Consider the following 23,994-nt stretch of genomic DNA (forward strand, 5'->3'; position numbering starts at 1 on the left):
GCCTAAATTAACTAGACTTACACCATTCATTTGGCTAGATATGCAGGACTAAAATTTCCAATACTACCTAATGGTGAAAATTTTAGATCTATCATAAAGCCCAGGACACTGGAATTTCATTTAGATTAAAACTCAGAAAGTGTTACATTAACAAAAATCAGTAAAATCTGTAAAATACTACAATTCATTTTAAAACACCATTATTTATAAATTCTCCTTGAATATACAACAGGTAATGATGCAATGAAGACATTTTTACAGTATTTATTAAGATAACAAATTTATAAATTGAAAGACTCAGAGGCACATAGTTTAAAAGGCCAATACCATGGGAATAATGAAGTCAACACAGAAAAGAAAGTATGAACAATTACAACCAATATAAGATTTTTTTTAAAAGCCACGTCCCTCCCCAATAAACGCATCATACGAATCATCCTTCAAAATTACCATGATAAAAAGTTATTTCCTTCAAAGAAAAATAATTCTTTCCACCTATCGAACTTAGAAAATCCTATTTACAATGAACTGTCTTGCATATCAACAGTATTGTTTAATATGGCCTCTTATATTACTGCCATTAGAAGTATTGAAAATTTTATAGCTATTATATTTACAAATGCACATAATATTTAAATTTGCTCTTCACTGAGAACAACTGAATATATACTTAATCAAATCACAATACAAATGTTTAGTGTGGAAAACACATTTTGTGGGGAAAAGTGTTTGGGAAAAGGTGTATTTAGCATTATGTTGTTTTTGAAGGATTACTAGGCCAATAAGTCTAATAAAACTCAAGGTAGTCACAAAAACAGGTCTTTGTTGATGAAGAATTTAATTTATTTCTGTTTTAACTGGATACACTGGGCTTCTTCAGTCAACCTTCACCACACTGTATATTTTGGTAACAAACCAAAAGCATGCAAAGAAGCCAATTGTTCCTATAAAAGAAAAAACAAAAATCCTTTTTCAAAAGAAGCTTTATATTTTACACAAAAATACAGATTTAAAATGACTGATTCCTTTTAAAAAGCCACAAAACTATTAACTATTACCTACTAGGAATATAGCATAGATCCATGAGGTTTTTTGAAAAATACACAACCACCTCAAATCAAACTTCCTACAGAAATTGATAGAAAGAACTTTTTATACTATAAGATTACCTAAGCTTTTTGCTACATGCAAAAGACTGAAATTAAAAGATGAAAAGAATGACGATTTTCCTTTCCTATTTAAGAATACTTTAACATAAAATGGAAAGCTGCTATTAAAATTAATTCAAGGTATGATATGAATAGCTTAAACAGAATATCAGATTCACAGAATAATTAAATGGGGATATTTTCTAGGTATACTTATTGGAAATTATCAGTTTTCAAAGAATCATAACAAAACAACTCAAAGTTTTTAGAAAGTGTTAACTTAAAAGTAATATAATTAGGATAATAACAACAATGAACCCTCCCGTGGCACCCCTAAAAATGAAAAGTGTCGTGGTACCACAGGACAGAGCAGCTCTGTCAAGAGCTGTGTATATCATCTTTGGACTAGTGCACTGAAATCTACAAGCCCATTTCTTTATCACATTATACAGAGATAATTTTATATGCCCTAGCTGCCCACAGACGGTTATGTAAATAAGATGATTCATGAAAAAATATATGCCTTATTTTCAGGTATCTTCATCTATCTAGATTCTAAGAAATCTGAATGCTATATGGTTGGATGGCAAAAATGAGGCTCCAAGGGGTTAAGTAACTGTGTGATGCCTCGTGGCTTAAGTAGGGCCAAAACTCAAATTTCCTTTCTTCTGGGTTCAAGTGTAGTGCTCTTTTAAACTATACCATGCTTAGATTTACTAAATATAAATTCAGAGACTCTGTTTTACAAAAGGATATATACTAAATTGTGAAACTGCCTTTTTTAAAAAAGGTTTTTTCTTTTTGGCTCCTATATTTGCTCACAGAGCATGCAACACAATCTTAGATAACATTTTTTAGATGTACACTTTTTGTGACAAAGAAAGGTCCCACAATTTTTTTTTTTTTTTTTTTAGCTAAGTCATTCCACAAATGTTTACCAGGGCTCTGAGATACAGAAAACTTTATCCAGATGAACAGAGAAGATATACATATATAAATAGGAATACAATATACACTATATCCCATTAGGTACTTGGGATTTTAAAGTGGATACATTAACTTGTAGTTTAAAGCTTCTAAAATAAGGGATGTCCTATGATTATCTTTTCTTGATATCATTAATTCTCAATCTCATCTTGATTTCACCTCCCCATTTTCTACTTTACTCCTAAACTTAGGATTTTTGAAATAGGCAAAAGAAAGACTGTACCATTAAGAGGTTAACAGGAGTAAGCCTTGAGATGTACTAGTGGTCCAGGTGACCCTGTACTTTTAGCACAATAATGGACCCTGTTTAGTCTTCTTCCCTTAGGTTCTGCTTTCTCACCTTTGGTTTACTGATATTCACTTCACAGTGTGGCCCAAACTATGCTCAGTTGTGTTAAGGACTAAATATAGGAGTGCTGAGTAGGAGAAGCCTTCATGGGTTTTATAAAAGGAAAGCATTTATAAATAATTTGCATAAAAATTTACTGATTAAAAATAATCATTTTAATTCTTACCTGTAAAAAGAAAGAAGATCAAAACCATTATCATTGTATAACCAAAGTACAGAATTGTACTTGCGGTTCCTGTGATTTGCAGTTTTGAAAAGAAGTAGTGTATTGCATATACTAAGAAATAAACTGCAGTAAAGCCACTAGTAAGGAATGAACGCCATTGCCAATGATAATCCTAGGTAGAAAGAGAAAATTAAAGAAGAATTACTTTCCAATTAATATATAATATGTAGCAGAATAAAGTTACAAAGCAAACCATAGCTAAGTGAAAAAGCCCCCGAAACCTAAGTTTTGCTATCAGTCCCAGTCTCTTTCTCCTACTGAACTTTGCCCATTTCCCTCCTCACTAAAGGTGTTAAAAAGCACCCCATATCTTTGGTGGAGATACTTAAAGACTAGCTAAAAATGTGTGGAAAAATCTGAAACAATTTATGAATAATGAAACATTATATTTTTACTGGGTTGTCAGAAAAGTCACGATGTATTTTGTCTATGTTTTTCAAAGGCCATTTATTTATATAAAGAACCAAGACCAATCAATGATATATTGCCCGTTTTGTTTGATAACCTTTTGCCATCTTTCAGTGAGCTTCATAATTCCTCGTTCATAGAAGGACCTGTCTTTACTTGAGAAAAACTGAACAAGGTGCTGATTTACAGCCTCGTCTGAATTGAACGTTATACTATGCAAGGAGTTTTGAAGAGAGCAAAACAAGTGGAAGTCTGACGGCGCAAGGTCAGGCAAGTATGGTGGGTGTGGCAACACATCCCATCCAAGTTCTAATAATTTTTTTTTTTTTTAAAGCTGAGCCATCCTGCCACCTGTTGGCAGCTCAGCGGCTGCTCAGCTCAGGTCGGGAATCGAACCACTGTTGCTCAGAGCTCAAACTCTTGAGCGAGCTCTTAACCAACTGAGCCACTCAGCTGGCCCCAAGTTCCAATAATTTTTGACGGGCGATCAAACTTGTGTGTGGTTTTGCATTGTCACGATGCAACACAACTCCTTGACAATTAACAAGCTCTGGACGTTTCTGGATGATAGATTCGTTCAAACTGTCCAATTGTCGACAGTACACATTCGAATTGTTTGGTTCCTTGGTAGGAGCTTGAAAAACACAACACCTTTAAAATCCCAACACACTGAGAGCATAATCTTCCTCTGATGAATGTCTGCTTTCGATGTCATTTGAGGTGAATCATCACGTCGGGACCAAGACCATTTGCGCACGACATTGTTGTAAACAATCCACTTCTCATCAACAGTTACCAATCGCTTCAAAAAAGAATCGTTTTCCTCATGTTTAATGAGCATATTGCAGATGTTTATAAGTGCCGTCAAATGATCTTCTTTGAGTTTATGCAGAACCCAAATATTGAGCTTGCTTACGTATCCCAGCTTCTTCAGGTGGTCGTGAATACTTGAATGATGGATGTTCAATGTTCCTGCAATCTCCTGTGTCATGTCACGTGGGTTTGACTCGATCAATGCCTTTATTTTTATTTCATTTACTTTTTATTCTTTTTTTTTTTTTTTTTTAAGCTGAGCCATCCTGCCACCTGTTGGCAGCTCAGCAGCTGCTCAGCTCGGGCTGGGAATCGAACTGCTGTTGCTCAGAGCTTAAACTCTTGAGTGAGCTCTTAACCAACTGAGCCACTTGGCCAGCCCGATCAATGCCTTTATTTTGTTGTCATCAACCTCGGTGGGCCTCCCTGACCAAGGAACATCATTGAGATCAAAATCACCAGCACGGAATTTTGTGAACCATTGTTGGCACTGACGTTCTTGTAGAGCATTGTCACTGTAAACTTTATGCAACTTTTCACAAGCTGACACGCATTCTTCCCTTTATGGAAGTAAAACAATAAAATATGGCGAAATTGCAGTTTGGTCTTCCATCTTCAACTTGTTGCAAAATCTCCAAAACTCAAATCAAATTGCTCAATTTTTTTTCAGAATGAAGCTAGAACTGTCAGCTGTCGAATGACAGCAATAACATAGATGTGAATTACTCTTAGTAGTTCCAAAAATGAACTAGTGCCATCTGTCGCAAATATGTGTCATGACTTTCCAACAACCCAATAAACGTATGCTTCCCAAAGAAAAGCAATGTACTTTTTATTTACTTACAAAACTTCCTTACATAGTTCAAAATTAACATTACCTATCTTATAGTCTAGTCAACTTACTATTAGGAAGAAGGTTATTAAGGCCTGGCTGAAATCCATTTTCAGTTATTACTAACATAATTTAGACAAGGTAATTTTTAAAAACATCTCTTCTTTTACATAAAGTGACTTATAGTTTAGCAGATCTTGTAAAATAAATACTTCGCTATCTCTCCTATCATTTGGAATATGTGAAAAATAAATATATTAAAAAAGAATACCAAGATTAGAAAATCCAAAAGAATCCACACACAAAAACTACTATAGCTAGTAAATTCAGCAATATTGCAGGATACAAAAATCAAATTGTATTTTTATACACCAACAATGAACAATCCAAAAAATGAAATAAAAAAAAATCCTTTTATAACAGCATCCAAAATAACAAAATACCTAGGAATAAATTTAACCAAGGAGGTGAAAGACTTGTACACTGTAAACTACAAAACATTGCTAAAAGTAATTAAAGAGGACTTAAATAAATGGAAAGATATCCCATAACTATTGCAATGTTCTGTACACCTGAAACTAACAATAAAAAATAAATTAAAGAAAAAAAAAAGTAAGACATCCCACGTTCATGAATTGGAAAACTTAATATCGTTAAGATGGCAATATTCTCCAAATTGATCTACAGTGTCAATGCAATCCTATCAAAATTCCAATGGCCTTTTTTTTGTTGTTGCAGGAATGGAAAAGCTGATCCTCAAATTCATATGAAATTGCAAGGGGCCATGAGTAGCCAAAATAATCTTCAAAAAGAACAAAGTTCGAGGACTTCACCTTTCTGATCTAAAACTTACTACACAGTTATGGTAATCAAAACAGTGTGGTACTGGCATAAGAATAGCATATACACCACTGGAATAGAACTGAGAATCCAGAAATAAACCCATGTATCGATGGCCAATAGATTTTAAATAAGGTTGCCAAGACCACTCAATGAGGAAAGAATAGTCTCTTCAACAAATGGTGCTGGGGAAACTGGATATCCACATGCAAAAGAATGCAGTCAGACTCCACATTAATACCATATACAAAAATTAACTCAAAATGTATCAATGACCTAAATATACAAGCTAAAATTATACACTTAGAAGAAAACATAAGGATACATCTCCATAACCTTAAATTTAGCAATGAATTCTTAGATATAGCAAAAGAAAAATTGATAAATCAGATTTCATCACAATTAAAAACTATGCAAAGGAGTTATGCAGAAAATAAAAAGACAACCTAGAAAATGGAAGAATATATTTGCAAATCATTATCTGACAAAGGTCTAGTATTCAGAATATATAAAGAATTCTTACAACTTAACAAAAACCACCAAAAACCCCCCAAAAAACAGAAAAACCCCAACTGGGATACTATCTTAAATTCAATCCTAAAGAGGGCTACATTTGATTTAGGAGTACAGGTCAATTTCTATCTTAACAACACATATCTACAAAAATTTATTTCAATTAATAGTATTCAAAGTGGCCTTATGCCAAATTTATAAATACTGTCTACAAATTAACATAAATGAATATTGCTAATACATACCTCGGCACATAGGTGGAAATAGCAAAGAAGTATCGTTGCTTCAGAACACGTAATAACCAAAATGATAAACACCAGAAATAGGAAGCCAAACATGTAATACATCTGATGTGACCTATAATCAAACATGTCAAAATGAAACTATAAATATTTTCTCTTTGACACAGTAAATGACACAATCTTTTCATTTTTCTTGACTTGCAAATGTTTCCTTTTTCTCCCAACTAATCTAAGAAGGCGAATTTCCATAGGTTTAGATGGTACGAATGCAGAGGAGGAAGGGATACGGCAATGTGTGGACTGTGCCTTCTTGCTTAGGTACAACCGGAAACTCTTATTTATCCAAATATGCTTAGTCTACTTGTCTACTGGTGAGTCGGACAAATGAGTCAGACAAATTTGACAAAAAATTAACAGAAAGGTAGAGCCAAACTAAGAAGAGGTTACATTCAGTATATACTGTTTTTTTTAATCATATATGATAAAATCAGATGAATTTGGAAAATATTATAACAGGAAGGCGAGAGGTCCTAAACATTAAAAAGCTCAAATTTAGTTCTGATTTTATGCTACCTTGAACCTTGGTGCTTTCTGTAACATGTCAATGTGATCAAGTAACGGTCATAATATAATGCAATGTATACACTCTAACAGAGTAGCTCAAATTACCACTATGAGTTTGTCCATGCAAATAAGAAATCAGAGAATGGGGCCGGCCGAGTGGCGCGATGGTTAAGAACTCGCTTGGGATGCCAGTGGGCCCCGGTTCGGATCCCACATATGAGGGCCAGTGACACTGCCCTCCACAGCTAAGATGCTGAACAACAGCTCAACCTGGAGCTGGGCTGCCATGAGTCGCCGGCGACGGCGTAGGCTGCACTCCCTGTGGCAGTGAGTTGCCATGGGCTACCGTGTGTAGCCAGCAGCCAGCGTGAGCGGCCAGCAGCCGCAGTGAGCGGCCGTCCAGAAGCCGGCGACTGATCTGCCTCGCCAGAGAAGAGCGCAATGATGGTGCCAACTTGGGCCAGTGAAGCAACATCCTCCACAACTAGATTGAAGAACAAAACGACAGCAACTTGTCTGTTCCCCTTCCCCCAATTCCCCAGCACTGTTCCCATCCCCCCAATTCCCCAATAAAAATCTTGAAAAAAAAAAAATCAGAGAATGAAGGAATCTGGGGTTAGAAAGGACTCTGAACATGATCTAGTTCAACCCCTCCTCAAATGCTTGCTCGAAAACCCTCCTCTATCAACCGCCCAGAGTATCTTCTCTGAAGCACTACAGATTACTTATTTAAGAACATTAGGTTTCGAGATACTTGGATTAATTTTCTGTCACATGATAACTGTGTGACACAGACAAATTACTTAATTTCCAAAGCCTCATTTTCATCTCTGTAAAATGACAGACATCTGAGAATTAAGTAAGAATTAATAAGCCCTCAAGTAATAAGAGCTGTTATCACTATTATTTTTCTCACATAGAAAAGATAAAATAAACCTTTGGCTCTTAGAATTTCTTATTATTGGAAAATGGTTTACATTTATAAGATATAAACAGTAATCCACATAAACAAAAACAGAAAGCTAGTACTACATATAATGGTAATGGAAATAAGAGGACTTAGTCCTTAGCTTACCAAATACTATTGAGAATGAAGAAAAGCTGTATAAAGATGCACCCAAAAGGCAAAATCCCTCCCATGATAATACCAGGCAACGGCTTTGTGTAGAATGACTGTTCAGGAATCTGACGTGGAATCTGATTGGTTCGAACTGGGTGTTCAATGGCCTTTAGTAAAGAAAGACAGGATTCATAATTATATATGTATATTTTAAAAATTCTTCTCTGTACTAGATTATTTGCCTGTTTTTTCTCAGGTTCCATGTTGACACTAATGGGAATACAAGTCTATTTTAGTCATCAAACGGAAATTTGTATTTAGAAGCAATAAGCCAGATACCATCAGGTACAATATTCAGTCTGTCTACTAGAACAAGCCACCACTGCTTCCAGCAGTTATCCACTGACTAATCTCTTCACGCCAAGTAAGAAACACACAAAAAGATATAATATAGTGCTTGGGAAATAACAGTTCACAAAAAGGTAGAGTCAGGGTTTCCCTTTTAATTATATACTTACTGTAAGAAATCAGCTGGTTCTGAGGTTACTGTCAATGTATTTTTATTTGGAGATGGGCAATGTCATCTTTATTAAAATTGCTCAATTTTACTAAGACTTAAGAGCATGAAGAAGACAATGAATGGCTATAAGAATTATGACTGTAAGGTATTGGTGATGTTCTCAATTATTCTCCCTTTCATAACACTGTATGGTAGTATAAAAACAACTAGAATCTAAAGTACCTAAACATAGAAAAAGGGCACATATGTAGAAATTCATTTTCTTGCAAAAAATACTTCTAAAGTTTTCGTGATGATACTTCAAAATTTAAAACCTGGTAGTCTCACTGAGATTATACCTCCGTGTAGATACATGTGTTTACATGCATAGAATCATTATGTATCTTTCCTCAATTTTTATATTTTTAGAATTTTAAGTACTTATTTAATCTATGCAATTAAAAAAAATTAAACTGTGACAGTTTACTATTTATGCCCTTTAGATTTTAAATAATAAACAAAATGCCAAAGAACTGAAAAATCTTTTACTAGACTGGCATGGTAGGTGCAGTAGAGACTATGAAGCAATGATAGTTTCTTCCAGGACATTCTAGGCTGGCTCACAAAATATACTATAATAGTTATTTCTTTTAACCTTGTGGACTGAGTATTTTCAGAGAAGAGCAGCAAGCATAGTGAAGTGGAGTTAGAAAAGGACATTGAAGAATAAATTCTCATTTTCCTCTTAGCCTGTTGGTAGAAGGGGGCAGCAGAGGTGGAGAAAAACAAGCTGGAGGGAGGGACTGAACCCTGACTATAATCTTCTTTAAAATCAAATACTAGTAGGTAAGCAGATAAAATTTATTCCAAAGCTACATATTTTAAAAATTGCTATTCTTATTTTCTAGTCCCTTTTTTTATACCTTCACTTCCCCACACGCTTGGTTTACTTAGTTAAGTAATGTAGACTAGAAATGCTTATTGCTAAGGAAAAAATGCATGTTTTTTGTGTTAAAATAAAAACAAAACAATTTATTTTTAATGTCAGAAATTCAGTTTTAATTAGTTTAGCTTTTCATTTCCTCTTAATCTGTATTAGTTTCCATTTACTTAGAAACTTTGAAATCTAAGTTTATATCTATAATCTCTCTACCATACTCCCAAGTACGTACTTCTATTTTAATGAATGCAATCTAACTACAAAGTCATCAATTTTCTATGAAATCCAAATCCCGCAGGATGAGTTTCTATCTTTTAGACATGTATCTTTTTCAAGGTGGCATATGCTAGTTTCCACAGTTGAAATTCACTTGAATAAGTTAACACCTATAAACTTACATTCTTCTTAAAACCAAAGTATGCACCAATAAATGTCAGAGGCACAGATATGCAGAACCAAAGGGCCAATATGGCAACCAGTGTCCCAAAAGGAATAGCTGCTGAAGATCCTTCTCCCCAGAGAATCAGATTCATTATAAAGAAGTCAGCAAATACAATCCTGAAAGACACAATAGGCTTTTAGATAAAACTTGAGTTAGAAGCAAAATGATACAGTAGCAATCATATGTAATTAGTATTACAATTTCTGTGTTACATAAAAAGAAAGTAGAATTACTGTCATGGAGTTATGTGAATTTAAAACTTCAGTAGAAATTGCCAAATTGCTCTTCCGATTGGTTTTGCCTGACTTAAACTCCTACTAGCAGCTTATGAAAGTTAACTCTTGACATATTTTCATCACACTTGGGGTTGTCAAATTTGTTGTTTTAATTTGCATTTCCTATTGACAACTGCGGCTGAACATCCTGTTTGTTGGCTTTTTAGGTTTTACCTTCTGTGACTTGCTGATTACAACCACTGCTCATTTTGCATTTGGGTTGCACGGCTTTTGCCAAGTCACATATGTAGTTTAATTATACACTCCAGAAACTAACTACTTGTTAAATATCTTGTTCTCCCAGTTTATGGCTTTTTATGAACCCAAACATCTGAATTATGTGTATTTAATTTCCTTTCAGTCTTTCTTCTATAAGTACATTTTGAAAAACATGGCTATAAATCACACTACGATCACTTCTGTATAGCCCCACACAGTTTTTAATATTATCAAGGTCATCAATGTTTTCATTTATCTTTTGGGTGACCTGTTTAAGTGAAGAAAGCCTTCCCTAACCAGGGATCATGAAGATACTCATCTATATTTTCATCTAATTGTTAGGCCTGTAACATTTCGATTTTAATCCATCTACAATTGATTTCATGTGTGTGAGGTAAGAACAGAATTTTTCTCCCTTCATATAGATAATCAATTGTCCCAGCACCATTTAACAGTTCCTCTGATTTGTGATGCCACATCCAGCATGCTTCCATATACACATGGTCTGTTTCTGTGTTCCCTGTCCTGGCAGCCATGGGACATCTCCAAACTCCTTCACAATACTTGGCCTTGTCATCAAGTAACATGGTGAATTTGTATCTCTTAATAGTTAATAAGCATTGCAGACATGTCATGTGGATCGTGCCTATTTTAAGAAGTTAATTCAGGTATTGTGAAGGTTTTCTGTTGCTAATACTCCTGTGAATAGAGTTCTCTTCCCACAAAACCACCACAAGCATTAAAACATTTAATTTGCTATGTGGTATTCATGCTCTTGGAATATTAGCTGACATCTAGCCATTTTGCTAAACTCTTATGAATTCTACAAGTTTTATACAGCTGAAATTTGTTGATGTTCTCTGTACACAAACTATGTCACCAATAAATATGATCTCCACCTTTCTGAAATGTATTACTCTTGTTTCATGTCTTACTGTTACTAGAACTTATTAAAGCCATTTAATGAAAGTGATTTAATGAAAATATCGCTAGTGTTTCATCACTAAATGATGTTGGTTTTGAATTAGTGATGAGATTTTTATTAATATAAGAAAGTATTTCTCTCGCCATTAAATTCTTTTTAAACTTGGAAACAATGTTTAATATTATCAAATGCCATTGTTGTGTATAGTGTAATAATTATATGTAGGTGTTTATTTACATAAGATTATATGAATCAATTTCACATTAAATGATCCTTCATTCCTAGGTGAACACCAATTCCTCTTGCACCGGGAACCTGAATTCTTGGAGTGTGTGCTCTCTTTTTCTCTCTCTCTACTTACCTCACCATCTACTGGTGCACACCTACTTTTAAAGGTGAGATGCAGATAAATTAGAGAAGGGTTGTTCAGAGACGTAAAAGAACAGGCATAGGAAAATTTCTATGAAGCCAAAAAGGGAAGGAGTTTCAAGGAGAAGGTATCCCAATGTTACACGATGTAGAGAGGCAGAATAAAGACAGAGAAAAAGGTGTCTAGGTTTGAAAATGATAATATCACTAGTAACCTTAGAGAAGTTCACTAAAGTGACAGGAGCAAAAAGACAGATGATGTGGGTTTACCCTGCAAATGAATGTTGAGAAAATGAGAGTTAAGGGAGTATAGACTATTTTTTCTAGGTATGTATTTTGTTGGAAATGGAAAAGAAATAATATGATAGTAGACAGAAGATGCTTATGAGAAGCTGTTTTTAGGATTTGAGAGACCTAAGCATATTTGTAGGAATAAGAGATGAAACACATGAACAGAACACAGAGAAAGGGAAAAATGGAAGATGTCAGAAATGGGGGAGAGAGGGAGGGAAGGGTGTTTGAAAGGCAAGATTCTGAAGGAAATCACCAGCTGACAGTCTTGGTAAGGAGGGACACTTCCTGAGTTGACACCAGAAGGAAAGAGGACAAAAGATACAGCTTAAGAAAAGCATAAAAATTTAAATAGAACATGAATAGTTGAGAAGCATGTTACTCCTCAATGGAGGTGAAAATCTGAGAATATTTATCCCAAATGTGTATTAAAATGTTGGCTACTATAACTCTTCTATTTCTGGTCTGCAAATGGAACAATCTTGCCTTCTAGATTTAACCTTTGGCTTGCTTTATTGCTGCTGGCTGTTCAGAGGCTAGTTCTTGTCCACCAGATGACGAGAGTCTGGGGAGTTGGGAGAAAGTGGGTTCTGCTTCTAGGCCTAAATGTACATCAGATACTTGATATCAGAAGCTATCCTCCAAAGGGGCACAGTTGTTTTGTTTTTTAATGTGGTGGGTTTTAAAATTATTTTAGTATGTGTTACTCTACTTAATGGAATAAATTATAAAGTAGCAATGCTTCCAATAAAAATCAGAAATGTATCCTTGCCTGAATGATCTCAGGTGAGGATTCCTTTCTATAATCATGTCCAAAGCTTTAAAACGCACCATACATGACAACATGCCAGACTAACTTCTACAGACTAAGGTTTACACTTTTTAAAAAAGAATATAAAAATTTCTCATATCTAGAGGTACTTTTTTCTGATAAGGCATGTAGTAGTTAGTCATTCTATAAATGTTTGTTAAATATTCATTTTACCCCTTTTAAAAAACTCAGTTCATTTTCTTGAGTACATGGTTTAGAGACAGAGAAGATTAAAGACGTAAGGGATTAAAAATTCAAGAACCAAAAATTGACTACGTTAAGAAAGGTATTATTGAAAAATTCACTTACCCAGGACAAAGAAATGATGTCAATAAAACGTTTGTTTTCCACTTCTCACCTCCAAAGGCTGTAGAAGAAAACAAAAATGCCAAAACATAGACTTTTCTTCAAAGCAATACTCCAAGTCTGGTACTGCAGAAACTGTCAGATAGCACTGGGCGCCTATTCACAGAAAATGACACTAGCAAATGATATGATATTACCGAACCAAGTGATCCAAATCAGAGATGCACATTACAGGACTGCCCTGGGTAAGTCCTACTCTAAAGATTTTTGCTTCAGCATAAAATAAATGCAGTATCAAAAGAAAGTCATCCAGACCAGTTTTTCTTTCTTTTTTTTTTTTTTTAAACTTCAAAACAAAACAAACCCTTAAATTCTAAGCCAGCTGCATTCAATGGGGCTAGACTGGGTAGAGAAAGGGCGCCCTGGAGATTCTCATTTATCTGAGGTCAGTTTCAGGATTTGTTATAAAGCCAGGACTCTAAAGCCTGACATGCAACACATTTATATTTCCATAGTAAGTCTGAATCGTAAAGATTCCTCTAGCATTATATTGGGTTGTCAGAAAAGTCATGATGTATTTTTTCTGTTTTTCTTTGCAAAAATGCGTCATGACTTTTCCAACAACCCAATAGTTTCTGGTAGGGCATGGGTGGGGGTGGGGAAATCAGTGTGTCAGATCAGGTATCCAAGAAGCGTAGAAGGGTTGTGGCCATTTGACTGTGCAAATTTGCTTATGAACATTTTATTCTCCTTTGCTCCTCCCCTCTCTAATTTTTCCCCCTTTAAAAAAAATTGAAAACTTAAGTACATAGAGTAAAAAAAAAAAAAAAAATCAAAGCACTCCTCTGCTCCCAGTTTAAAAGTTGGAGATGGAACTGGCTGAGATCTGAGAAGAACTTTGCTTGTTTTAAAAAAGTTTTAGGGCCGGCCGAGTGGCGCGATGGTTAAGAACTCGCTTGGGATACCAGAGGGCCCCGGTTCGGATCCCACATATGAGGGCCAGTGACACTGCCCTCTACAGCTAAGATGCTGAACAACAGCTCAACCTGGAGCTGGGCTGCCGGGAGTCGCCGGCGACGGCGTAGGCTGCAGCCCCTGTGGCAGTGGGTTGCCATGGGCTACCTTGTGTAGCCAGCAGCCAGCGTGAGCGGCCAGCAGCCGCAGTGAGCGGCCGTCCAGAAGCCGGCGACTGATCTGCCTCGCCAGAGAAGAGCGCGATGATGGTGCCAACTTGGGCCAGTGAAGCGACATCCTCCACAACTAGATTGAAGAACAAAACAACAGCAACTTGTCTGTTCCCCTTCCCCCAATTCCCCAGCACTGTCCTATCCCCCTAATTCCCCAATTAAAAAAAAAAAAAAGTTTTAACATAGTTTATAAGCAAGTTTAAGTACCACTTGCCCTAAAAGAAAATGACAATCATATACATGATTTGAAGTCATGGCATTATTGATAAAGAGACTATTGTGAAATTATAAATTTGGGGTTTAATACAACGCCAATCAAAATTCAAATAATATTTTTTGAAACATTAGAAACGATTCTATATAATGAAGTATTTCATGACTGGTGCCATGTAATAGCACCTCTCAGAATGTTCTGCCTGATTAATATGCTACTTAATTTGCAGCTGGGAGATGTGAAAAATGGAGAGGCGTTAAGGGGGGGATTTGTCTGTGGTGAGGGAGTATGGACTGGAACTTCAAGCAGAGGGAATAGCATGTGGGAAGGTGCTTAGGCATGTGTGAAGGTCCACAACTGACTGAAGAACTGAAAGAATGCCGGCATAGCTGAAACAGTAAAAAAGAGGGAGACAGGGGCCCAACTAATTCACACATGTTAAAATACATATGACCACTCTAATCCTTAAAAAAAACAAACAGAACTTGATGAAATTCACAGAAATTAAACACACTTATACACACACACACACACACATATAATGGACTCCACATACTCAGGAGAAAACTGTCTCACTATTATTTCTACTTGGTGCTTGAATTTTAGCTCAAGCCTTATTCATATCAACCCTAGCTCTTCCCATCTCCTTGGCGCTTTACTTCACAGATTACCTGTACGACCATCTCAGTGGATTTCAGGACTCCTAAAGCAGGTAAAGTCTAGCATTCACCTGACCCTAGCAAACCTGTCTTCTAAGTCATATAGTCATATCCCATCCTTACTCTGTGGCACCCGATCCTTTTTTTCACTGAACTATATTTTTGGAAAACTAATTGTACTACAAAAGTAACTTACTTCAGAGCTCTTTAAAATAATGAGATCTCAGTTTACTTGAAGTACATACTGTTCATTTTAATAAATATTAAATTGATACAATTCTAAGTATGACCTCTCTTATGTAAGAAAGGTATTCCTGTATGCATTACTTATTTTAATGAATAAAATGATGATACTCATTTGTATACTTTCTTCCTTTATGAGTCTATACATGTTTCGACAAACATAGCAAATCTAAGTTGGTCAGCTGAACTTAAGTAAAAATTAAAAATAAATGGAGAAAGGGTATGGTGGATAAGTAGTACCTAAATTTGCTTATCTCACTGTATGAGTATTTTTGAACAAATAAATCTAGGGACAGTCATCCACTTCACAAGCTTCTTTTTTTCTAAGGATATACACGTATAACATATAGTATTTAAAGAGCATAAACAGCCAGACACAAAGGCTCAGCAGATGCACCGAGGTAGCGATTAGATTCCTGTTCTGACACCAGTCAGGGTGGCTTTTACTCACACTTGTAGAACCTGGCAGCGACATAGCCTGCAGGCGTGCCCAACAGCACCCATAAGACCACGGCGCAAGTCATCAGTGCTCCTCGGTTGGCAGGTGACAAAAATCCCAGGCAAGCAAAAACTAGAAAATAATTAATTTAAAGTTACAGATTTCATTACTGTTTCCTTTGCTGTGAAGTGATATAAGACCCCTGTCATTTTTAAAATGCTAAACTAAATACAACTTCATGAAAATACGCTATCCTACCATGCAGCCACACTGAATCTTAGCAACATTTCCAGGTACTGCCATCAATAGGATTGTACATATACGCAAGCTCTACTTTAGAGGTTTCTTGTTGGGGTCCATACTACCCCACCTTTCCTGTTTATCAGAAGAGGCTGACTGGATGCTCATGAATGCTTTCAGCTCTTCTAAGATTGAAATACAGCTTTTAAAATTCACGTCAATATAAAAATATGCCCACAGAAATAGTCTCACTTTTTGTTCCTTTTAAAAACAATACTGAGTCATCTAGGGTGAAAAACAAAAACCTTAAAACGTTCAAATGTAAGAGGTAAGACAATCTCATTGAAGAATAAAAGAGGGGGAAAGGATTTCACAGTACCATCAGCTTTTTGAACACAAGTTACTGAAAGACTTGGTCAATGACTTGGGGAAATTCTGGCTCCTACCCTTATTCAGTTGGTTAGTTTTATTTGTTCTTCCCCATATAACTCTTCCTACTACTAAGAAAGAAAATGCTATTTCTAGAGACTTCTAGTTTTAAGCTGGGACTCGGAAGTTATGATTTGCTCAGAAAGAAATTCTGGGAGTAGGAAGTTCCTGGTGTTTCCCGAGGTGTCCATAACCAAGCACCCGCCCGCGCACAGCTTCCCACCAGCACCAGCTGAAGGGCAAGAGGGGAAACTCATAAGTCGCAGGGAAGCAGGAATGTGATCGGGTTACTTTAAAGCCCAATCAGCATCTCAGCTCAGACACACCCTCTCCACTCCCCACAGGGCTGAGATGGACTGCTCTGAAGCAGCAAGTTCACATTCAAATGTTTAAGGGAAATGACCTCATCATTTCCTATCCTAGGCTCTCCGGAACTTTCCTTTCTGGTAAGTTCACTTCCCAGTGGACCCCAACAAAGGCCAGATGGTGGCAGAAGGCAGCTCTGGATAAAACTTTAAAGCAGAATTTTATCCTCAAGCATCCATTCTTCTCTAACTCCACGCGGGCTGTCTACTATGCCATCTATCCTCTGGCTACGTCAAGGTCTGTTTCACGATGACTTCTCCCGCCCTACCCTCTTGAGTATAATATACTTACAAACTGGAGCCCTCCCATCACAGCTGCATCTCCTTAGCTAAGTATAATACGTAAGGATATATATTCTAGTTAATCTTCAAATTAGTCTTCAAACTAAGCCTGGTGTAAATCAGTAATTCACATGCTTACTCAGGTGTCAAAACATTTCAAAATAATAATCCTCTTTGTGAAAGCATTTACAAAAGCTTTGTAAAGCATTTATGTAGTTAATTCCATCATAAAAATTTGGAACAATTTTACTAACAGAAAATGACTTTAGTATTACACATTTAACATGCATCAAACATTAAGGATAAATGTTCACTAAGAGTTTTAAGGTCAGTGGTTTCTGAATTCTTCTAGTAATATTCATTTGCTACTGTTCATCAGTAAAGGAAACATAAGGAAAATGCAAAATTTAGAAAATTCTATTCATAAACACTTTTTAAATTGTAGCTCTTACAACTAGGAAAGCTGGAAGACCATGGAAATATCGTAGCCCCAGGCAGCAGTCTCAGAGCCACTCCTGTGGCCAATCAATGCCTCTAAAAGGTGGTCTATTTTAAAAAAGGAAAGATTGTCCTAATTGAAAAAATTTAGGTAAAATTCCTGAAGATTTCAGGTGGCACAAGGAGAAGATATTGGGTTATCAGAAAAGTCATTAACGCATTTTTGCAACAAAAAACAGAAAAAACACGTCATGACTTTTCTGACAACCCAATATTTTTTGCATAGTAAGATCTTTCCTAAACACAGAGAAAAGAAAGAGCTCTTGCTTCCTAGATCCTTCCGAGATGGGAAAGGTGTACAAAAAGCTTCCCCGCCGCTCCTTCTTTCCTTTCTTGTGTCTCTCAGTTCTCAGTGGGATCTTAATCATCCTGCTTTCAGTCGGATGGGATGGTCACCATGCGTGACCCTGGTTCCAGGCCACCCAGACCCAGGTGGTCTTTCAGGACCTAGTCATCTCCAGCTCCAGTGCTGTCATAACAAAGGCTAGGTCTCTACACAGCTGAAGAGAGACATGAAGAGTCAGCTTTTGGGCACAGCTAATCCCGCCCAAGTCACACACAGCCAGAGCACACAGATATGAATGCCAAAAGGACTCTTAGAGACAACCTAGCCTAGTTACCTCACTTAGGAAAACTGGTTTTCAAATACTTATTTAGAAAAAGCATCTTCTACTTAATTTTCACTTGACACTTACACAGAGTCACAAAAGTCATAATTAAAATCTGTGTCCCCGATCCTAGAAAGACTGATAGCAGCATCCCTTTCCTTGGAGGACGGAAGATATCACCATGAACTAATTTCCAGCCAAATTCTTCCTGGGCATCCTCCTAAAAAGGGAATGAAATCGTTTAATTGTCATGTGGTATCACCAAGACAGCTAGACAGTTTAGTCATTGTTGAATATGCTGATATAGAAATATTTTTAAAAACTCACAATTGTTAATATTTATTTCAATTTTGAAGAGTCAAGCTTGACTTGTAGAGCTTTATGTAATTTTTCTAATTGTTTTTAAAAGAATGTTGCGTGTTAAGGTCTATAAATATAGTTGAGAAACTTTAAAAGAAATACAAAGATTATGTGATGCCTACTTAGTTCTAAGCTTTACGATCCAAATTGATAATTTTTAATCACTCTCTATCCGTTGCATCCTGCATTTATTAATATCCAAAATAAGGAAATGGTATTAAGGTCTCATTAGCTACTTTGCTGGCATAGTAGGCTTGGCTGTGAAAACATTAGTATGTTTGTGTCACCAGCCCAAATTGCACCCTTGATCTTCAGACACATATGTACAACTGCTTAATAAACAGTTCCACTTAACTGTTTAACAGATATCTCGAATAGAATTATGCACAACTGAACTGATTCTCTCTCCTCACCTATACTTGCTCTTCCTGCAGTCTCCCCCAGTAGATAAAATCTCCATCCTGCCAGTTGCTCAGTCCCCAAAACCTTGAGGTAATCCTTGATTCCTAACTTTTTCCCACACTTCAAACACAATCATTTAACAAATCCTATAGCTCTACCTCCAAATGTAAACCACAGGACCCACCCCTAGTCCCTGGTTCAAGTGGTCACCTCTCACCTAGCTATTGCAATATACACGAAACTGGTCTCTGGTTTTGCCCATCTTTCCATTCAGCTGATTCTAAATACAGCAACCAGAAGGTCCCTGTAACCAACCAGGTGGTTGGGATCAGAAATGTGGGGTCATTCACTGTTCTCTCCCTCTTCCACCCTCTCCAGTCAACGGGTCAATTAGGATTCCATCCCATCGCCTACACACCCTCTGTAGCTATCTATCCACTTCTTCCTTCTTCCCTGCCACCATCCCGTCTCTGTAAGTTCTCAAACAGCCTCTGGCTGGCTTCTACACTTCCTATCTTGCCCTACTCTGAACAATTCTCCACGTAACATTTAAAGTGATTTTTACTAAGACACAAATTTGGCCATGTCACTGCTGTTTAAAATTCTTCAACAGCTTCTCAATGACCTTCGAACCATACGTATGGCTTACAAGTCCTTCAGAATCTGGCCCCTGTTACTTTTTCAGCCTCCTCTCTTAACATTTCCTCCAGGGTACCTCTGTATCTCCCAATTCCCATTCAAACTTCTATCTCTGCAAACAGTAGACAATGCTATTGCTAACACATTACATTTACAAATATTTTTGTAAATATAAATCAAATGAAATTTGAAACATGGAAATTACGTAGGTACTAAACTTGCTTTTACAATGGCTTACAAGACAGTAGTAAAAATCAAAGTATTTCCTTCCATTGGTACAAAATACTTACATATACACTGGGAATTAGGCTTTGCTTGCTCATTTATGATGAATGTACAGAGTGAAGTTTTATTAAAAATACATGGGCTCTAAGTGGATTAAATAAAATTATATTTGGGGTTGGCTTTAAAATAATTGAGAGGGGGAGTAGGTGGGATTCTACAGATAAAACAAACAGGGTGATAGGTATACTAAGCCCCTTGCTTGTGTGAATGTCTGTTAAAAGTATGGGGTCACCATAATTTTAACAACACATATAAAGTATGGGGGGAGGAGTATATGAACCACTTTTTTGGGTGAGGCAGTATTGGATAGACAAGGGACCATTTCCAATTACTTTTTATTGAATAAGTACTAAAAAATTCAAACAGTCCAAGTGGAAATTAAGTTTCCCATAGAAAGCCAGATCCCCTTTCTTTGGACAAACAAACATGACTAGTTCCTTATTACCCTTGCAGAGATATACTACCTATACGTAGGCAAATGCATGAATACATAAATTTTCTCTTTTTTTGCACAAATGATAGCATACTATACACATTATTTCATACCTTTTCTTTTTAGTATAATAATATCATGGAGATGCTTCTACATTTATATATAGAGTTGCCTCATTCTTTTTAATGATTACACAGTATTCCACTGTATGAATATTGCATAATTATTAAAATCAGTCCCCTACTAACGAGTATTTGGGTTTCTTAAAATCTTCTGCTATTATAAACAACATATATTTAAGACAAAAAATAAAACAATAATAAAATCTTTGCATCCAGATTAGTTTCTAGGAGTGGAATTTTTGGGTCAAACTAAATTATAAACTAATATTGCCAAATTGCCTTCCTTAAGTATAGCAATTTACATTCTCATGAACTATGTATCAAAGTGTCTCCCTTCCTCAATTCTCCAACACGTTATCCTATCAAACATTTAAATTTTTACCAATGTATTCGGTGAACAATTTTGCATTGCAGTTTTAATTTGCATTTCTCTTATTATGAATAATGTGTCTTTTTACACGTTTCAAAATCATTTGTATTTCTTTTTATGCACTCTCTTTTCATGTACCATGCCCAGTTTCTTACTGGGCTGTTAACTGCTTTCTTAATGATTTTAGGATTTATTTATTGAGGAATTTAATAATTTGTGACAGGTGATAAAATATTTTCCAATTTGACTTTTATCTTTTTACTTAGTGGTATTTTTGGTAAATATATTCAGGTTTTGTTTTTTTTTAATGTAGTAATCATAGAGCAATCATTTCTTTTATGGCTTCTGGCTCTCCATCGCACTTATAAACTTCTACCCTCCTCCAAGATTAAAAAATAACTTCTCATGTGTTCTTCTAGGATTTTATAGTTTCACCTTTTCATTTAAAGCATTAATCATTTCAAAGTAAGGAATAAAGTTGGGATCTACCTTATTTTTTTTTTCAGACAGCCATACACTTATCTGATAGTATGCATTCAATCTGTTTTTTTCTTCGTTGATACACTTTTTGTTAACTTCCCATTTTAGACTCATTATTATTACATACATAAAATGTTTACTTGGAATTTTTTGGTTCACCAATCCTTTTAAGTTCTCTCTTTAGGATTGGTTTTTATGCATTTATCTTCTGCTAAAGTATTTCTACAGAAATTCCTTCAGTGAAGGTCTATTTGTTTTGATAATCTGAAAAAGGTATTTCACCTTTATTCTTGAAAGACAGCTTCTCCAGATACATCATTCTATATAAATAGTTAATTTCTCTCACCAATTTAAAGGTATTATTTTGTCTTTGACCTTCCATTGCTAATTTGTTTTTTCTTCGTAGATGCTGTCATTTTTCCTCTGGCTGATTCTAAGATCTGTTTTCTTTGATATTCTATGGTTTTGACGGTTGATCTAGGTGTGGATTTCTTTTTATTTATTCTGCTTAGGTATACTCTGTTTCCTTTATGGATGGATTCTTATCTTTCATCTGTTCTGGGAAACTCCTAGCTGTTACTTTTTCATATATTTGATACTCTGTTAACTAATAGTTCTAGTATCAGAAATCTTTGTGTGGGGGGGAGGGGTGTGTCTAAATCTGTTGTTTATTATAAATTTCTGCTAACAGATCATATTTTATTGATCTTAAATTGGAGGAATCCTGAAAAGCTAAATCTGAAAAGCTACAAAGTTCAGCTCCCTCACTAATCACCCAAAGTTTAGTTTCCCAATTGGTTAAAGGCTCTATATAAGCCTGACCCAAAGGACAACTTCAGACTCTCATGCCTGCATTGCTTCCTGCTCTGGCCTTCGCTCACCTTTTTGGGGGGTGGGGGACATAGTGGAGTGGGAGGGAGGAATCCATGTATCTACATTTTTTTTACCTATCTTGAGCCTAACAGCGCACAAATTTGGTACATAAAGGACTAATTCATTCATTCATTCAACAAAATTTATTGAGTACCAAGTATATGCTCAGCACTGTTCAAAACACCAGAGATACTACAGTGGGTATAAGAAAAAAAATCCCTCTTCTCATTAGTATGTGTTCTCATTGGGAAGGCAGACAATAAACAAAGTAAGTAAATAAAATATATAGTACATTAGATGGTGTAAGTGCTATAGAGAAAAATTAGGAAGTATGGGTGTGTTATGTGGGGGCAGAGGATGTAATTTTAATGGGATGATCAGGAAAGTCTTGCTGGGAAGATCACATTTCAGTGAAGACTTGGAGGTAAGGGAGCCAGCCATATAAATATCTGAGAGATGAACGTTTGAGGTAGAAAGAAAAGCAAATGTAAAGGCCTGGAGGTGGGAACACTTGACATATCTGAGAAACAGCAGGAGGCCCATGTGGCTGGAGCAGAGCTCCATGAGGTAGGTACTGCAGGGCCTTCTGGACCACTGTAAAGACTATGGCTTTCACTCTGAGAAAAATGGGAAGCCACTGGAGGGCTGTGATTGGGATGAAACGATCTGACTTATGTTTGAGCAGATTTGCTCTGAAGGCTACAGTTAGAAACTGGAGGGAGGAAAAGAAAGAGAGCAGGGTTGCCCCCGCCCATATCCCACAGCACACCTCTGTACAAACTAAGAAAAAAAACTTAAGTCAGCAATTATTTGGAATTTCCAATTATGAAGAGTATCTTGAAATTTTTATTTATGTTTTTAGCTGAGCCATCCTGCCACCTGTTGGCAGCTCAGCAGCAGCTCAGCTCGGGCCAGGCATCGAACCGCTGTTCCTTAGAGCTCACACTCTTGAGCAAGCTCTTAACCAACTGAGCCACTCGGCCGGCCCTTGAAATTATTTTAATATTTAATAAATCAATATAAAATAATATTGAATGTCAACTGTAATTGAAAAATTTTTAAAAAGGGGCTAAAAAGGTGAAGGGGAATAAGAGGTTAAAATTTCCCCGTATAAAACAAATAAGGGCGGCCGATTAGCTCAGCTGGTTAGAGCGCAGGCTCATAACACCAAGGTTGCCGGTTTGATCCCCACATGGGCCAAGGAGCGGAGCCCTCCACAACTAGATTGAAGACAACTACTTGAGTTGAAGCAGATGGCTCCTGGAAAAACACACTGTTCCCCAATAAAATTTCAAAAAAACCAAAAAGAATGCTCTAAGAAAATTAACAATAATTTAAAAAATAAACAAAACAAATAAGCTATGGGGATGTAACACACAGCATAGGGAATATAGTCAATAATATTGTGATGGCATGGTATGGTGTCAGATGGTTGCTGGACTTATGGTGATCACTTTTTTTTTTTTTAAGATTTTATTGGGCTATCAGGGGAAGGGGAACAGACAAGTTGCTGTTGTTTTGTTCTTCAGTCTAGTTGTGGAGGATGGTGCTTCACTGGCCCAAGCTGGCACCATCATTGTACTCTTCCCAGGCAAGGCAAATCAGTCGCCGGCTTCTGGACGGCAGCTCTCGGCAGCTGTTGGCTGCTCACGCTGGCTGCCGGCTACACACGGTAGCTTATGGCAGCCCACTGCAGCAGGGGACTGCAGCCCACGCCGTCGCCAGCGACCCATGGCAGCCCAGCTCCAGGTTGAGCTGTTGTTCAGCATCTTAGCTGTAGAGGGCAGTGTCACTGGCCCTCATATGT

At 36.5% G+C, this 23,994-nt stretch overlaps 1 protein-coding gene across 3 annotated transcripts in view; it reads right to left on the minus strand.

The window, feature by feature from the left end:
• Positions 1 to 248: 248 nt before the first annotated feature.
• Positions 249 to 23,994, minus strand: part of TM9SF2 (transmembrane 9 superfamily member 2) — a 54,044-nt gene continuing 30,298 nt past the window's right edge. For all 3 annotated transcript variants that reach the window (XM_019663680.1, XM_019663679.1, XM_019663678.1), the window contains 8 exons: positions 18,311 to 18,443; positions 15,814 to 15,933; positions 13,063 to 13,120; positions 9,820 to 9,979; positions 7,998 to 8,149; positions 6,362 to 6,473; positions 2,651 to 2,822; positions 249 to 944 (listed from right to left, as the gene is read on the minus strand). In XM_019663680.1, the coding sequence (XP_019519225.1) occupies positions 877 to 944; positions 2,651 to 2,822; positions 6,362 to 6,473; positions 7,998 to 8,149; positions 9,820 to 9,979; positions 13,063 to 13,120; positions 15,814 to 15,933; positions 18,311 to 18,443 (975 nt within the window). In that variant the 3' untranslated portion in view covers positions 249 to 876. The remainder of the gene's footprint in view (positions 945 to 2,650; positions 2,823 to 6,361; positions 6,474 to 7,997; positions 8,150 to 9,819; positions 9,980 to 13,062; positions 13,121 to 15,813; positions 15,934 to 18,310; positions 18,444 to 23,994) is intronic.

This window comes from Hipposideros armiger, unplaced genomic scaffold (assembly GCF_001890085.2).
Source record: "Hipposideros armiger isolate ML-2016 unplaced genomic scaffold, ASM189008v1 scaffold_397, whole genome shotgun sequence".
Lineage (NCBI taxonomy): Eukaryota > Metazoa > Chordata > Mammalia > Chiroptera > Hipposideridae > Hipposideros > Hipposideros armiger.